Source organism: Octopus bimaculoides, chromosome 18 (assembly GCF_001194135.2).
Source record: "Octopus bimaculoides isolate UCB-OBI-ISO-001 chromosome 18, ASM119413v2, whole genome shotgun sequence".
Taxonomy (NCBI): Eukaryota; Metazoa; Mollusca; class Cephalopoda; order Octopoda; family Octopodidae; genus Octopus; species Octopus bimaculoides.
Genome location: NC_068998.1, coordinates 2552137 through 2571155, shown reverse-complemented (window position 1 = coordinate 2571155; position 19019 = coordinate 2552137). Strand labels below are relative to the sequence as shown.

General features: G+C 36.9%; 1 protein-coding gene across 1 annotated transcript in view; it reads right to left on the bottom strand.

Annotated features, from left to right (window-relative positions):
• Positions 1-19019, bottom strand: part of LOC106871522 (integrin alpha-9) — a 97637-nt gene that overhangs the window by 47020 nt on the left and 31598 nt on the right. The window contains exons 2-4 of the mRNA XM_014918024.2: positions 5682-5788; positions 3106-3194; positions 580-762 (exon numbers count right to left, since the gene is read on the bottom strand). Coding sequence (XP_014773510.1) covers positions 580-762; positions 3106-3194; positions 5682-5788 — 379 coding nt within the window. The remainder of the gene's footprint in view (positions 1-579; positions 763-3105; positions 3195-5681; positions 5789-19019) is intronic.

Genomic DNA, 19019 nt, shown 5'->3' with positions numbered 1-19019 from the left:
TATATATATATATATATATATATATATATATATATATATATTTATTTATTTACTCTCTTTTACTTGTTTCAGTCATTTGACTGTGGCCATGCCAAAGAAGACAATAGAGCTGGCTGCAGTCCTCTGGCTTGTAAGCTCCGGTCAAATCATCCAACCCATGACAGCATGGACAATAGACATTAAATACTGATATTTACTCTGGTACTTTACCTTTTCATTCAGTCTCCTTATTAATTTCTGACTTAGGTGCAAAAGGAACAGTCAAATATTTAGCCCTGATTCTTAACAGGTCTTGTGTTTTTTGACTTCTGAGCAGTGAAAGGCAAAGTTGATCTCGGTCTGGAACAAATATCACTAAATATTTTATCCAGTGTTCTAATGATTCTGCTAATCCCACTGCTCACTTATTTCCAAGCAAAGGAATAACTGCCCCAGTCAAGTGAACAACAAACAGCCTGGCCATACTTTCACAGAGGAATACAGATGACACTATTTGCAGGAACATTGGTGTTTTGCTTACAGCCAGAATGCATAGGTCATCATAGCTGGAGCTAAAAAATTATTCATGAAGAATCTTACCTTAGAATATTTCATTGATGTACCTAATTGAGCAACACCATAGTAGTAAACACCGTTTCTTTTCTGGTCTGCTTGGCACTCCAGCATTCTTGTGTCTTGACCAGTTGCGTCAGACATCTCAAGACAAATACCTGTCATCCGTTGTGACCGTAATAAAAGAATTGTGTATCTATGGGCACATATCTGCAAAAAAGTTTCCATTTGTGTTTTTAAATTAGTATTATGTAGCTAAAGATGGATCAATCAATCAATTAATCAATCCGTATCTATCCATCCTCATGATGGTGATCATCGTTATATAAGTGTTGTAAAATATGTGCAAGTATATATTAAGCATGATGCAAGCATTATCTGATATAGAACTCAATACTTGGACAAGAGTAACGTATGTTTATTATATCAAAAAATGATAGTCTTCTTGATTTTCTCCTGACATTTGATTACAACTGTGACTGCAATGAAAGAACCAGGATTTTCTATTAACTTTCTTACCCTAAATAAAATCTTAGACTCCTTTATTGTCTAGGTGAAACTTTAGAGGACTATCAATTTAAAAAACATTTTTTTTAGGCAGCGAGCTGGCAGAATTGTTAGCATGCTGGACAAAATATTACTAAGCATTTTGTTCATCTTTACATTCTGATTCAAATTCTGGCAAAGTTGAATTTGTCTTTCATCCTTCCAGGGGTCGATAAAATAAATACCAGTTAAACATTGGGGTCAATGTAATCAACCAGCCCCCACCTCTAATATTCTAGGCCTTGTGCCTATAGTAGAATTATTTTTATATAATAAACATCTACATACATACACACACCTTCAACAGAATGCCAGACTCTTTTGCATGAACCATTCCCAGTTGATTTTGTGGTTATTCCAAACAGCTATGGGAGTGGAAATATGCAGAATTGTGTTCTCCAAAGGTACAATAATCTTTTCTACTCTAGGTACAAGGCCTGAAATTGGATCAACCCCAGTGGACAACTGGTACTTAATTCATTGACCCTGGAAGGATGAAAAGCAAAATTAACCTTGGTGGAATCTGAACTCAGAATGTAAAGACAGATGAAATACTGCGAAGCATTTCGCCCAGCGTGCTAACGTTTCTGCCAGCTCGCCACCTTTTCCAAAGGTACAATAATGCATTTACAATGGTTTTAACCAAAGATTTAAAAGTTGGTAGTCCAAGTTGCTATTTTAAAACTGTGCAGCTAAAATCAAACTCAAGACTTTATGATTGTGAGCCTAATCCCCTAACCACTTAGCCACATACCTTCATATATAATGTATAATGAAATGTCAAATGGTAATGATGAATGAAAATGTACAAGTCATGAATTTTTGAAGAAGCCTGAACTGGTTTTGCCAATTACATCCTTTTACTCAGAGAAAACTCATGAACTGAAATCAAAGATTCTGTCATGTCACACATCTCTACTCTACATCTCATTATTCTATTACTTGGTCTTAAGTACTTTAATCATTCTGTCTGCCAAGTCTATACCTACACCATACTCACACACCAGAGTTGTAACTCATTTAATCCTTTCGTTACCATATTTCTGTTGAGATCCTCTGTGTTTCTTTTAATTAATTTTAAATACAACAAAGAATTTAGTAAAATAATTAGTTATCATTCAGCTAGTATTAGAACTAAGCTTTGGTGGAAGATTTTAACTCAGAACTTTTGAAAGCAAGACATTTGTACTACAGAGCCAGAGGTGGTTTCAGCCGGGTTGGTATTAAAAGGGTTAAAAGCATCTGTATTGGTGTTCCTTAATTGTAAGGTATGTGGTTGAATCCCCTTGTCTTACTTCTTATATGCATACAAAGCATACATCCACTCTCGTCTTTAATCTTTTGCCTGTCCAAAGCGTTTTTATAAATTTATCCTACACATCCATGCTTGTTTTCAGACATTGTTGCAAACCCTTGTTTCATGTTCTGAGTAACATAAAACTTTCCCTTCATAAGTCCCAAGTTATTCTGGGAGTTGAAAAGAAAGATTCCAAAAGGGTATGAGGTATGATGCATGGATGCCAGGGAAATATGTCCTGTGTATCAGAATGGATACACAGGACAGGCAAATGGTTAACATCTAACCACAAACGTCACCAGTCTGACCCTTTTCTTATAGAATGGATAACGAAGGAAATTGTTGTATACGGTGCTCAGGTGCACTACGACTAAAATAAAAAGTAAATAAAAAGGGGGCCATCAGGTGTACTTTTGGCGGATTTCAGGAAGCACAGAAGCTTTGAAGGATGTACTGTCGCGACAGCTAATAAATGATGCAGGTAGTTTATTCCAGCATGAAAAAATGTTTCCGAAAGTCATGGGTGCTGTGTTGTTTTTGATTTTATAAGTATATTTGCAAGTGTTTGTTATATGGACTTCAAAAAGGTGCCCAAGGTTATTGTTGGAAAGTTGGTAGATAACCATGTTAGTGATTTAAAAAAGTAAAATATATTTTAGTCTGAATCAACAGAAAATGTGTAAAAAAAAAAAAAAAAGTTATACTCTTACCATGACTTTATTTTTCTGTTCATTCGTATCCATTGTTCCACCAATCCAGAGATCATTTTTGGAATAACCATAACCATTCTTAGTTTTAACTGTAATGAGAGATATAAGTATGTCAGAGTTTGAGTCCCTCAATCCAGCTATGTAGGGCAAGCTATTTGAAAAGTATCTTGGTTGTTCACACAATGAAGTACTAAGAGATATAAACCATTAACCAATAAGTTAGGTTAGCATATTTAATATAAGTAACATCAAAAACTCAATTACATACAAGTATTGTTAATTAAAAAAAAACTTAGGCAATGAGTAAAAAACATTAGCTATTTAACCAATATTTATTTTGACAAGATAAACTAATGCTCTGCATGTTTCAGTTTTATTAAACCTTTTCAGCAAATCTGAAATAAAATACAAGAAATTAGGCTATGGTTGTCTTTTCCCCACCACATACTGTTCCTAATTGGATTTTTGACGTTCACCATGTTAAATTTGTAAACAATAACTTAAGTAGTCTTTTCATGCAGATGGCATCTCCGAGCAATTAACTTCAGTGATTTAAAAAGGTAAAAAACAACATTTACTTTTCTCTAGCTAGGTCAGCTGGAGCAGTTATCAATATAGCTCCAGATTTTGTTGTTTTTAGTTAATCTCAGGTCAATTTTGATAAAGAAAACCTATGATCAAAAGTCAGCCATGACTATCCCATTTTTTTAAAGACATGTATTACTACATTTGTCTAATGTGTCCTCTTATTTGAATAGATTCTACTCTTAATAGATTCTACTTTGACCTGCCGCTGATGTATTTGTCTGAAAACAAATGAATCTTCTGAGCAAGCATGTTATTGGACTATCATCTCCTTAGAAATACATGAAGTTCAAATACAGTTACGAGGCTTTTAATTCGGTGTACCTCAGTCCACTGTTAGTTATGGCTTACCATCAGATTGTCTGAAAATGCTGAGAGATACATTGGCAAACCGTCCAGGAGGTGGTGGTGGAGAGATTTATTTAACTGTTTTAATACCAACCCACCTGAAATCTCCCTTATTCTGTGATACAAACTGCTTGTTTTAAAGTGATCATCATTATCATCATCATCATCATCATTTAACGTCTGTCTTCCAGGCTGGTATAGGTTGGATGGTTTGACAGGAGGCGAAACATCCCTGAAAGTTTCATCCAAATCCATCCAGCAGTTCTTGAGATATCTTGTCCACAGACAAGCAAACAAACAAACACAATGAAAAACAATACCTCTACCTTCGCTAAGGCAGAGGTAACAAGGAAAAGATTCCAGAGGGTGCTGATGTAGTGGAGTGAAAGAACTGGGCATAGTGAATTAGTGTGTGTGATCCTGAGAGGATAGGATGCACCAAGAATGAGAAGAGGGGTCAAAGGTGCCTGTGTGTTAAAGGTACAAGATCAACCAGCTCCAAGGAATAGAGACCAATGTAGCAGTGATAGAAAAGACAGAGGAGGAGACATTATGCCTATCATGCCTGTGAAGCAGAGGCTAGAATGTGTCCCATTAGTTAGTCAGACATATTACTGAAGTAAGATTACGTTCTGTAGAGAGAAGGGTCTTATACAAATATCACAGCACAATCTTAATTCACAACGCATGCATTGTCAATTAAAAATCTATTTCCCCAGGGGCCAGGAAAGGCTTCCAGCCATATAACAGTTTTTCCTCAAGCACTTATATCTGATCATGGTTGATTTTGAACATTTAATTGAAGTTTATGAGTGTAATTAAGTTCATATTGCATTTGTCAACATGTGTCATTGGTTTAAAAGAAATTCATTCTGAAAGAAAGATGCTTTAGAGTGGAAATAAATGGTGACATATATCAGTAGAGGTCAGATGTTTAGTATTGACATTGATGTATTTGTGGGGAGTGGAGTTATGGAGAGGCAGACAAAGTGAAAATAATTAATAAAAAGAAAGAGCCTGTTTCAGGTTACAGTAATGAGTAAGTAGTGAGTGAATGAAAAACAGGAAGTGAAAGAAGAGGAAGGAGAGGGAGGGTCAAGAATGAAAAGTGAGAAAAAGTGTTAGCAGGTGACTTTTCAAAAGGGGAGTAGATAGAGATAGAGAAGGAAAACAAGTGAGGTGGTTAACTAGAGAATGGTAACTAGAAAGATTGTGGGAAACAAGAGTAATGGACAGGTTGATAGTTATGCAAACCACAAATGGCTAATGATTGAAAGATAGTGACGTGTGTGTGTGTGTGAGTGATCATTTTAACATCCACTTTTCCATGTTTGCATGGGTCAGAGAGAATTTGTCAAGGCAGATTTTCTTTGGCCAGACATGTTTTTGCAGAATATTGGATATGAATGACAGTGACGTTCATTTACAAGTATCATGTGATGTTAAGACAAGGAAACACAAACATTTACAAACTCACAACACACACATACATACACACACACAGCACTCATACACACACACACACACACATGTGTATCACAAACTTTAGGAATCCCCCTCGAATTTTGTATTGTGTGTGTATAATTATATATATAATTACTTGCTGTGAAAAATCTTAAATCAGATAAAATGAAGCTGCTTACATTGAACATCAATTGGTTGGCAAGAATTTGTCTGCTGTACTGAACAGGAAAATATTTTTCCATGGGTGTTTGCGCCTTCTTTAAACTTTGGTGCGCCTACAATTAACCTGGAATTTCAAGAAAACAACAGATAAGTACAAAAATGTGTGTATGTATGTGTGTGTGTTTCATCGTCATCAAACGTCCATTGTCCATGCTAACATAGGTTGGACTGTGTGATGAGAGCTGGCAAGAAAAGTTTCCAATAAAAACAAAGCAAAAAAATGGGAAACATTAGCAGGTTTATAAGATCAAAGAAAAATGTTTTCAATATATTATTTAGATTCGAGATATTAACAATAAATTTCAAGGTGTTTGGTTCTGTTCAAGATGTTTGGTCTGTTCAGCTGTGTCTATGTATCTATGTATGAACTTTTCTTTGGATTTATGTATCTGCTGTCTCTCTCATCTTTCTCTCTTTATCTTTCACTTCCTTTGTGTCCCTCTTCTCTCCTGCTTTTGATTTAACAGTGTGTATATGTATCTATATATCTACTTCTCTTGCAATGTGATAAACATTTAAAAACACAAAACGAACGCCGTCACCACTCAATGTCTCTTTCACTCTCTCTCACTCTTTCTTTCTTATTCTCTCTCACTCTCTCTTTCTCTCTTACTTGCTCTCTGTCCTCCTCTCTCTCACTTTGCCACTTCTTTGAAGTAAGTGTGACGCACACTACAGGTACGTACAAAAGCAAAAAGTTAGCATATTAATATTATTGATAATGATTTTAACACAAGGCCAGCAATTTCAGGGGAGGGGTTAAGTCAATTAAACTGACCCCAGTACTTAGCTGGTACTTAATTTATCAACCGAGAAAGGATGAAAGGCAAAGTTGACCTTGGTGGAATTTGTACTCAGAAAATAGCGATAGGTGAAATACTGCAAGGCATTCCGTCCAGCGTACTAACAATTCTGCCAGTTCACCACCTTAATAATAATAATAATAATGATAATAATAATAACAACAATAGTAATAATAATAATATACTGATAATCCTTTCTACTATAGGCGCAAGGCCTGGATTTTGTGAGGAGGGGAACAGTTGATTACATCGACCCCAGTGTTACTCGAAAGGTAAAGTGCTAGAACAAACACCACAAGGTATTCTGCCCAATACCTTAATGATTCTGTTAACTTACTGCCCTAAATAACAAAGATTTGAATGAAATATGCATTATTAGTCATTAAGAGAATAAATTAATTATTTAACCCCTACCCCCAGTTTAGTCATAAGTTTTCACCAAGTGCAAATATGTTATTAATTTAGTAAATGGTTGCAAACACCACCGTCACCACAACCACCACCAAAATCATTATCACCAATACTACCACCATCACCGCAACCACCACCATCATCACCATCACTACCACTATCACCACCACCATCAACACCACCACCAGCATTGACCTCATAATCATCATCATAGTCCCCATTATTGTAACCATCATGAAGGTGGTGAGCTGGCAGAATAGTTAGCATGCTGGACGAAATACTTAGCAGTATTTCGCCCATAGCTATGCTCTGAGTTCAAATTCTGTCAAAGTTGACTTTGCCTTTCATCCTTTTGGGGTCGATGAAATAAGTACCAGTTATACCCTGGAGATCAATATAATTGACTTGTCCAACCACTTCCCCCAAATTTCAGGCCTTGTGCCCATAGTAGAAAGGATTATTGTAACCCTCATCTAAATTCACATCATTACTATGAACCAGTGAAGGAGTCTCTACATAGTTGCTTGACCTGTTGGGAAAGGCAACGGAATTTCCCTCAAATCAGACCTTACCATCTTAAAGGACACATTAAATAATGTAAGGACACATTGGATAATGTGGTGGTGGTGGTGTGGGAGCCAAGTTGACCTCAGCAGGATTTGAACTCAGATGCTAAAGAACTGGAGCAAATAAAAAGAGACATTCTGTTTTCTTGTATCAGGATTGATAATGGGGTAGCACATTTACCACCACCACTACTACCGCTCCACCACCATCATCAAGATCATTTGTACAAAATGTAGGAGAGGAGGGTCGGGTTGCTGTTGAAACCTGATATCAAATCAAAAATATTTAATTTAATTCTTTTTAAATTTCCACAAAATAAAGCTAACCTCATTCATGTTAAGTTATAAATCAATCCACGAAAACAACTTTTTACTTTCAATGTTTGTATTGTTTTGTAAATTTTCTTTATTTTGAAAAAAAAATTTTTTTAGCAGCTTTGCCAATATATTTTTCAACATGCCAACGCCTTGCTAAATAACGAATTCTTTACAGTAGGGGAGAAATAAAGATTTAAAATGCATACCATATACACAAAAAAAGAATGGAATATTTGTAGTTTTTATTTCTTTAGAAAGAAAGAAAAAGAGCCTTAGTTTTTATCATTATTATTATTATTATTATTCTGTGAAAGCATTTAAAATAGTTTTACAAATGAAAAAAAAGAATGTGGTGGTGGTGAGGGGACTTACATTTCTAATTTTATTAATTATATCCCCACAAGAATATAATTTCATATTTGATATGGGTTTCTTTTTGATGAGGTTTAAGTTACGTATTTTAGAAGATGAGGGGTGAGGTGGGGTGAAACAGTACTAATGCCCATAAGTACCCCTTCTCTCTCTCTCTCTCTCTCTCTCTCTCTCGGCAATGATATTACCAAAGTGGGATTACTGGAGTCATAGTATACATTTTTTATGGTTTAGTCAGAAGTGGAAAGGAAGCACCTAGTACCTTTTTTGAGGGTCTTCTGAGACTTGTGGTGGTGGGTACAGGGAGGAAAAAAAGAAACCTCTGGAGGTCTGCTTTAAATACTTGCAACAGAGTGGGCTTTTAGGGGGGTTTTATTAAGGCACAGTCAAGGGCCAGGTGGTGGTGTTAAACAAGGAAAAAATTAGGTCTACCACACAAAAATGGCTTCCTCTGTAGAATCTCTGCCTATAGGCACAATGCCTGCAATTTTGGGGGAGAGACCAAGTTACATTGATTTCAGTGCATAACTAGTACTTAATTTATTGACCCCAGAAGGATGAAAGGCAAAGTCGACCTCAGCTGAATTTGAACTCAGAATGCGAAGATGGATGAAATACCACTAAGCGTTTTGCCTGGTGTGCTAACAATTCTGCCAGTTCACTGCCTTAACAACAACAGCAACAACAACAATAATAATAATGATTTCAAATTTTGCTACAAGGGCTGCTTGGGGGGAGGAGATGAAGTTGATTACATCAACCCCAGTGTGTAACTGGTACTTATTTAATCAACCCTGGAAGGATGAAAGGCAAAGTCGACCTCGGCAGAATTTGAACTGAGAACGTAGCACCAGGTGAAATACCACTAAGCATTTTGCCTGTTGTGCAAACAATTTTGCCAGCTCACCGCCTTAACAACAACAACAATAATCTTTACTCTAGGCACAAGGCCCGAAATTTTGGAGGAGGAGACTAGTCGATTAGGTCGACTCCAGTACACAGCTGGTACTTAATTTATTGACCCCAAAAGGATGGAAGGCAAAGATGACCACGGTGGAATTTGAACTCAGAACATAAGGACGGACGAAATACCGCTAAGCATTTCACCTGGCATGCTAAAGATTCTGCCAGCTCTCCACCTTATACAACAACAATAATAATAATTGCTTCAAATTTTGATGGCAGGGAGCAAATCAATGACACTTCAGTGCTTGATCTTATTGACCTCGAAAGGAGGAAAGGCAGAGTTGACCACTGTAAGATTTGATCTTCGAACACAGAGCCTGAAAAAACTGCTGCTAAGCATTTTGACCGATGTTCTAACAATTCAGCCAATCTGTAATAATAAATCTAATTCAGCATAAGACCTTATTCCTGGAATTTTCTTCAGTTTGGCAATGCTACAAAATGGAAACTGCTTTTCTCGTTTTTGTAAATTGAAGGGAGGTAAAAAGTTTCCTAACTTACTGGTCGTCATCATCACCATCATCATCATCATCTCATCATCATACTTGATGTTTAAATTCATACTGGCCATCTTTACCCTTCATCTTTTCAGAACTGATAAATACACTCCCTCCCACCATCACTGCCCCCATCCAGTTGATATGCTAAGTACCAGTTACACACTGGGGCCAATATAATTGACTTGCCACATCCATCCAATAAGTTTCAGGCCTTGTGGCAATAATAGAAAGGATTGTTATTGTTGTTTTTGTTGTTTGGTTGGTAGAGTGATAGACCAGAAGTGCATGGGACCAGATGGTATTTAGTACTTTGTTGTTTCTGCTAAGCTTAAATACCATCAGATCACATTTGCCTTTCATCTCTTCAGAGTCAATAAAATTAAGTACCAGTCATAAAATGGTGCTAGGTCACTCAACTAAACAGGCTATATATTGTTCAGTATATGGTGGACCTTGTGCTTCTGAGTTCAAATACTGTACAGAGCAGCATCTTAGGCCTCCTTGACCAGTGGGAAAAGGGGAAAAAGCCTTAGACAAGAGGCCAGATTTAAATGCTTGCAACAGATTGGACTCTACTAAACATACTTGAAGGCCAAATGAGGATATTAACTAACATGTGCAAGGATCTAAAACCATTCAAAGACAGGAATAATTCCACCATTAAAGGGCTTCCATGCAGTTTCTGTTTTCTATCTTTTTCTCACAAGGTTTTGGTCAACTGATAGAAAGCACTTTCCCAAGGTCCTGCTGCATGATGGGATCAAATCCGGTGCCACCTAGTTGAGAAAGGCATGTCTCAATCAAACACACATGTACATGCACTGATAAGCAACGTGGCCAATTATAAATTAATTGACTGCTGACTATTTATAATGTAATTACATATTGTGATATTAAAATGCATATTGTAATTTATTGTAAGTAGTAAATTATATTTCATGGTTAATCTTCATTGTGGAGCCACTGTTTGAGAGTTTAGTCAAACATAATCAACTATAAGTTAATTCTTTCTCTCAAGATGATATAGGAAAGGAATTTCTCCACCCTCACACAGAACACACAGTCATAAGAGAAACTTTATAGTCAGACAACACAGAATCGTAGTGGAATACAACCATGCATGCACACAAACACACACACATTAATGCAAATGTGTCATAGGGCCCACATGTGCATTTGTGTGTGTAAGCAGAATAGTCCCCCCCACACACACACACAAGATATATGTATATTTGAAATGACTCATATTTGTTACTTAATAAATTAGAAAAATCTTCAGTAAGTCATAAGTTTTAGATTAGGTCAGATAAACTTCACATAGAATTAGTCACTTCACTGCCCACTTATATCAGGCAGAGAGGGGACAAGTGGTCGAGGGTAGTAGGACACAAGTACTTAGCTATAATACACGTGTCTATGTATATACATATGTGTATGTATATATACATGTGTGTATGTATATACATATGTATGTATATATTTATACACATACATGTGTGTGAACTATGATGTTTATCAATGTATTTGTATAAAAACGTTACATATGTACTTATGTGAATGATGTATAAAGGAAAAGATGTATATATGTGCTGGAGGCAGAGCTTGAGAAATTGAATGTGTTTATGAAATTAAGGAGGAGAGGAGAAAGAGATGAAAAAATGGGAAAAGGTGTAAAATAATGCATACCTGTGTAGAACAGTGGTTCCCAACCTTTTCACTACCAAGGACCCCTTTTATTTAAATGAGTTTTCCCATGGACCCCTTTTAATATGCTTATCCTTAGGTAGATAGATATTGGAAATTTTGAATTTAGTTCATGGACTCCCAGTACTACTTTTGCGGAATACTTTTGGCAAAATAATAATAATAACAATAATGATAATAATAATAATGATTGGTAACGAAAGTTTGTAATAAGATTCCAAAGAGGAAATGGGGTTAAATGAGAAACTGCATGACTACATTGACCAAGTTTGGGGGGGAAACTTCTGGAAAGGATAGAATTTCCTTTCAGTGGAAATGGGACAAATTCTATAAATCACCAAACTCTTAAGGAAAAAGAAAAATAATCCTCCAAGAATCTAAAAACATGTTAAAGGTACTGACAAGTAAGTTCATATTAGTGTGTATGTGTGAGCGTATGAATATATATATATCTGCATGTACACACAGAGACACATACACACTCTTGTAAACAGTCTACATCTAAATGAACAAAACATGAAGCTTAAACTGTAATGAAAATAAATCATACATTATATAGTGGAAAGTATTTAGTGCCTTCTCAGTGTTTCTATACCATGGATTACCATTAGCAGCTGGGAACTTTGAAATGGCAATTGTGAGCAGAACTGGCTTAGTTGTTGAGGCATCTGACCATGTCGTTTATCCACACACACACACACACACAGACTTGTGTATATATATTTACATGCACACCAGCAGCTGTGTATGACCTTGCTTAGATCTATTTATACCAAATGTGTGTGTGTGTGTATAGGAGTATATATAATGTCTGTTTATTTGTTTTTATGTTCAGTTATAATAAAAATAATTTGACATTAATCTGATGGGTTACTCTATACTTTTTTAGAGTATAAATTTATTATTCTTGAACATTGACTGTGACTTTGAAGTTTTGGACAGTTAAGCCATCATTGGCTTCACTAACCAAATTTTGGAAGTTAGAATAAACACTTCCAGCTGAGAGCTTACTAATGAAGAGAATTGTGCTTAGTTCGTCCTCAGTTTTGCAATTTCTTTGGTTGAACCAATGGGGAACTCAACATTAGTGTTTCTCAACCCTTTTCAGTTAATATGTAGAAAGTATATATATATATATATATATATATATATATATATATAGGTGCAGGAGTGGCTGTGTGGTAAGTAGCTTGCTTACCAACCACAAGGTTCTGGGTTTAGTCCCACTGTATGGCATCTTGGGCATATGTGTCTTCTACTATAGCCTTGGGCCAACCAAAGCCTTGTAAGTGGATCTGGTAGACAGAAACTGAAAGAAGCCCGTCGTATGTGTGTGTGTGTGTGTATGTTTGTCCCCACCACCATCGCTTGACAACCAATGCTGGTGTGTTTATGTTCCTGTAGCTTAGTAGTTTGGCAAAAGAGACCGATAGAATAAGTACTCGGGTTACAAAGAATAAGTCTTGGGGTTGGTTTGTTCGACTAAAAGGTGGTGCTCCTGCATGACCGCAGTCAAATGACTGAAAACAAATAAAAATATATGAGAAAGGATCTTTAGATACTGAGCCTCACAGAGGGGATGATGGAGGGCTGAGACTTCTGGCAGTTTGCTGTGTTTGAGAAGACAGTCATGCTAAATAAAATAGTGGTTGCCCTTGCATACAGGAAAATACCCTACATCCTTCCTTAGCTGAATATTCCTAATCTTGCAGGCTTGTGGGTGTCAGTGCTGCATAAAATGCACCCATGCCAGTGCCACGTAAAAGCACCTCTGCTGGTGCTGTGTAAAAGCACCCAGTACACTCTGTAAAGTGGTTGGCATTAGGAAGGGCATAAACCATGCCAAAATAGACAATTGGAGCCTGGTGTAGTGCTCCAGCCGTGCCAGCTCCTGTCAAACTGTCCAACCCATGCCAGCATGGAAAACAGATTTTCAAGGATGATGATAATATACATATATATACATAAATATAATTATGTAAAACATATATATGTGCACACATAATATTTGTATTAAATACATATGTACATATATACACAGGCTCACACACACCTTATCTCATCAGAGTTTTGCATCCACTTTTAATACTGCCATGAGTTGGAGGGCTGTGAATATCTAGGCTGGCTCCCACTTGGAATTCCTACTCTTCAAGACATGAGTCAGGGGACCATATCTTACATGTGATGTTCTGTTTTGTGTGGTTTCTTTATCGAATTGCTTATGGGTCTAAGAACTTGTACTCAAGAAATTCTTCCCACAGGCAGCAAATTTAAAGTATGTGTATTTCTCTTTCCTCGCCCTGTCTCTTAGTCATTTTGACTCTGTTTTTCATTGCCAGTAGAACATGAAAATATAACTTTTACTTGTAGCTAAGTACCTTGATCTTTCCTTGCTTTTCTCATCAACTTTAATGAATGATTATTCGTGTTATATAATTTATTTCTTACTTAAAGAAACCTCTCTCACTCTACTTAACATTTTCTCTTCTTTCTCTAATGCTATTCATCATCATCATCACATCCGCTTTTCCATCCTGACATAGCTCAGAGGCAGGCTATTCCTCCAGGGCAAATATTTTAAAGCAAAATGTCCTTCCTATCACCCGACCCTCATCTGTTTCCAAGTAAGGTAATATTTTCCTATGGTTAGACATATTTGTCACAGAATATTAGAAATGAATAACACAGCATCAAGTCGAGGACACACACACACACACAGACTTTTTTAGTTTCTGTCAACAAAATCCACTCACAATCCTTTGGTCTGCTTGGAGTCACAGTAGAAGACATTTTCCCAAGATGCCAGGCAGTGAGACTGAACCTGGAACCAGATCATTGCAAAGCAAGCTTTTTACCTATGCAGCCATTATTTCTTACAAAATATGATCTATCATATTATATTCTTGTTGTATTTGTCTTGTTCTTTTTTTAAGCTTGGTTAAGAATTTCTCAGCGAAATCTACAGGTTTCAAGGAAATCTCTTTGTCTTCCCTCTCTCCCTTCCTTGTCTCTAGCACACTCACACACACGTATGCATGTGTGTGTGTGTGTGTATATATATATATACAACGTGAAATAAAAAAAGACATATATTATCCTAAGCTTCTTTCAGTTTCTGTCTACCAAATTCACTTACAAAGCTTTGGTCAACCCTGGGCCAGAAGAGAAGACACTTGTCTATGATTCTATACAATAATGGGAATGGTTAAGAAGTAAACTTCTTAACCAGACAGATGCATCATGTAAAAAAAAAATGCCTAATTTTGCACTCCAATTTCTTTAACTGCTGATAGTAATTTCTAAATTACAAAGTCAATCTCTCTCTCTCTCTCTCTCTCATCTAAGCTGTTGCTCATTAATTAATAGCAATGTTATTATTATTGCTATGAAGTGTTTCTCAAGATAGATTTATGCTTGCACATGCCTACCCATGGAAGAGAAAAAGCAAGGCAGACAAGAATAAACAAAGATTACATGCAAGTGTATATATATATATATATATATATATATATATGGTGTTGTCAGCAAACACACTGATGTAGAATGAAGTTGTGTATACACTCTGATTTTGGTAATGTTTAAAATGGTAGAGAAAGCAGTCAGAAAAACCATCACTCCAGAGTGAGAACCACCATGTGGTTAGTTGAAGTGTTCAGAATAACAGCCAAATGTCCTTCACATCATACTCTACTGTCTTAAAACAAAAAGAACAATATTTCATGGGAAACATTGGTGTTAGGAATAGAAACCATGCCAAATCAGACTGGGGTCTGGTGCAGCCCCTCAGCTTACCAGCCCTGGTCAAACCGTCAAACCCATGTCAGCATGGACAATGGACGTTAAATGATGATGATGTAATGTTCAGAGGGTATGGCCATGGCTGGAATGTCTTTGATTATAGGATCTGTTGAATGACGGCTGATAAAAGGCTGAAACCACAATAACTTGGTGCAAGCTTCTAATATTTTACGGTGCGTATTGGACAAAATCTGTTATTCCAAAATAATTTCTGTTATTCTAAGAACTATCCATTGTTTACTGTATTCTAAGCTGTACCCAAAGTCAGGACTAGTTCAGTGCCGCCACATGGAGTATTTTGACTTCTACAAGTGGGTACTGGCTTTAAGGGTATCGCAAAAGGCCTGGTTGGAGGCCCAACATTCCAAGTTCTTTTATAGGGCTTAGAAAAACTGAAGGACTGTTGCAATAAGTGTGTGAATATGAGAGGGGAATATGTTGAATAAAATCATAGTTAACTGATCCTCTGGAATTTTCTTTTACCCAATGCCAGGGACTGTTGAGCACCCTTCATATAATATGTTCAGTGACAACATCACTTTTCTGGAGTAAACCTATACAATGGTGGGGAGGTGTTTGTGGTAGTGTGGTGGAGTATCTGACAATGAAGCTGAATGTTGGGGTGTGGCATTGGGAATTCCTGGGTTAATAATTGTTCCAAAAGTAAGTCAAGTAGAATGGTGTGTTTTATCTAAGAATAAAGTGGATCTTAATGAAATGGCTATTACAGAGTTTGAACTCCTGAGCCTGCCTGCCTTAGTAGTTACTTAACCACTTAACTATGGCTTAAGGAGGTGGAACCTGTTGGCAACCAATGTATAGATAAGACAAAGTGGTGTGATTTGTCTTGTCTAAGGAGACAGAAACAGCTCAGAAGAAAAATGAAAAAAAAGGGGGAAAGATGGAAAAGCTTTCACCATTATTTATTTTTTGTTTCTTGTAATGGTAGGAGGGAAGGGTTGATATTTTCTGGTGGAGATGCATGTGGCGGTGGCAAGGTGGGTGGGGATGGGAGGTTATAATTCTACTTCACATCAGGGAGACTTATCTTGAATGAGAGACTGAAGAAGCCAAGTTCCACTCCATCGCTGTCCATGCATGACATGGCAAGGTGTGGAAGGAAATCAGTAGGGTGTAAACCTCTGTCCCACTACCCTCTCACCTCACTCGGTTCAGACAGGAGGAAATGCATGTGGTTGGGGTCCAGATAAATGCATCCCACCTGGACCCTATACTCTCCACCACCCCAACACATCTATATTTCTTCAAAACAAAATTATGGTATTTCATTCTTTGTCCTACTCTCTCTTCTTCACTATTCTTTTTTCTCTCTCTCTCTCTCTCTCACTCTCTCAATTTCTACTTCCTCTTATTTCTATCCAAACTTCATTAACACTGGGGAGGGGGTGGGGTAGACGGAAAGAAGGTGATAGAGACATGAAGAGGCAGGTTTCATGGTGGTTTGGGAGATGTTGTTTAGCCCTGGGTCGTTCTTAACTGAGAAGACTTATAATCAAAAGATATTCCAACCAAGTCATCTCTAGGTCTTACAATGTACAATGTGTCCTTCCTTTTTTTTTTTCAAGACAGCAAGGTATGATTCATGGGAGATTTGACTGCTATTTCTTGCAGGTTGAGCAACCATATAAAACTTTCTGACCCTTCCTTGTCTGCTGCCTCATCCATTTGGTGGTTGTTGTTGTTGTTTACTCCCAGAGAAGCCCCAATTGAGCAAACCTATGATTAAGGGCATTCCATTCATGACCATCCCAGGTCCCATGCAGTCGGACTGAACCTGGTACTATTGTTTCATTTATGTATGGATAGTTTAAGCAGATGTCGTGTGGGTGTTTTCCTTTCTTTAGTTTGTTTTAGCCATCATGATAATGGCCATACTGGAGCACTACATTCTATGCATGGCTTATGTATGTAGAAGTGTTGTATACTGGTGTATAGATGTATGAAGATGTTGTTTGTGTGTGTGTGTGCTTTTTTTATTTGTGCCTGTAAAAGTTTATGTATCACATTTATATGTTTGTGAGTATACTTGGTGTGGATGTGTGTATACCACATAGTTTGTTTGTATACACGTGTAGTGTGTGTGTGTATGTACAAGTAGATGACATTAACCTAACATCATAGGAAGTGGGCATGAAATGAAGCAGGGAGTGGGGTGGGGTGGCAGGGTACAATATTTATGCACATACATAAACACTGATATATAATCTTAGGGAGTCCCTTTTTATTCTTTACAGCCCTTTATTATTAAACATCTACTTCCTTATTTACGTTTCTTTTTCCACAAGCAATAAATATAAAAAAAAACAATCTCCTCCCACTGCTTGGCAGTTGTTATTGTTGTTGTTTAGTTCCAAGTCAGCCCTGATTTTTGCAGGCTGACGATCAAAGCCGGCTTTGATCATCCTGTCTTTTACCTTGTTCAGCGAACCTAGGACAAGACAGCAGGATGTGATCAGAGGGAGATTTGGCTGCTAGTTCTAGAAAATCAAGAGATCACGTAGAGCAGAAGTTCTCAACCAGAGTCCATATGGCCCTTAGGGGTCCACATAAGATATTGTTGTTAAAATTTATCTGCAATAAACTGGTTACAATATAAAAAATTTTTTTTATACAATTCTCAATGTTATCATCATCATCATCATCATCATCATTTAATGTCCGTTGTCCATGTTGGCATAGATTGGATGATTTCATTGGACTGGCATGCTGGAAGGCTGCACCAGACTCCAGTCTGATTTCGCATAGTTTTCTACGGCTGGATGCTTTTACGTGCCCCTGGCATGGGTGCCATTTGCATGATACTCTGGTGCGTTTACATGCTACCGACACGGGTGCCAATTTGTGTGACACCAGTATCTGCCACAACTGCAATTTTGTTCAGCTTGATGGGTCTTCTTCTTTAGCACGACATAATGCCAAAGGTCTTGGTCATTGCCTCTGTGAGGCCCAACACTCGAAAGGAACTCATCCACCTTGCCTCAAAAAATATAATATGATTTTTTTAAAACATTGAATGTGGGTCCACCCGATTAAAATAGGAATCAAAAGGACCCATAGGTAAAAAAGATTGGTTGAGAACCACTGACGTAGAGGGTCTGTCTCATTGACTTGTCTTCGAAATAGCATTAAAGTGAGATGTTAGTAGGGTTTAATTTTAGGAACACAAGGAACCATAAAGTGTTTTGTCCTAACCCAACTTCTCTTATTTTGAAATTAAGAAAAAAACTAAATTTATGGTGGTTAATTTTAATGAGCACACTGTATACAATAGAAGAATGAACATTTTTGTTTAATGAAATCATCAAGATTAAACTGAATGGGTGGAGGATGGAGGTGGGGAATAATTATGAGAGTAAGCTTATGTAGTAAATTAGTGGTATTCATTCATTGACACACAAATAACTCTTAATGTTTAATGTGGTGGAAACTTAAGATGTTCTGATTCGCAATTCAACTTCTTTTTGAAACCACACACACACACGAGCACATACACGTGAGTATACAAATCAACTATGTATATTTGCACACGTGAACAGACATATACACATGTATGTATGTATATATTATGTATGTGTATATTCTTGTAATTGTCTGAGAGATAGAGGAATTATCCAGCATTTCATTAATATCTGTTTGGTTGCATAAACAATTAAGAAATCTGTGAACCGTTTCTAATGTTCATATTCTGAAGCAGCTCATTTTGGCAATTTAAAGAATCTTTCAGTTCTGTGACTACATTAAAAAAATAGGCAATAATATTTACTGAGATTCTGGTCACACTACCATCTTCTCAGGGGGTGAAGTTAACAATCTAAGTCAACTTTGCTGGTCACTGT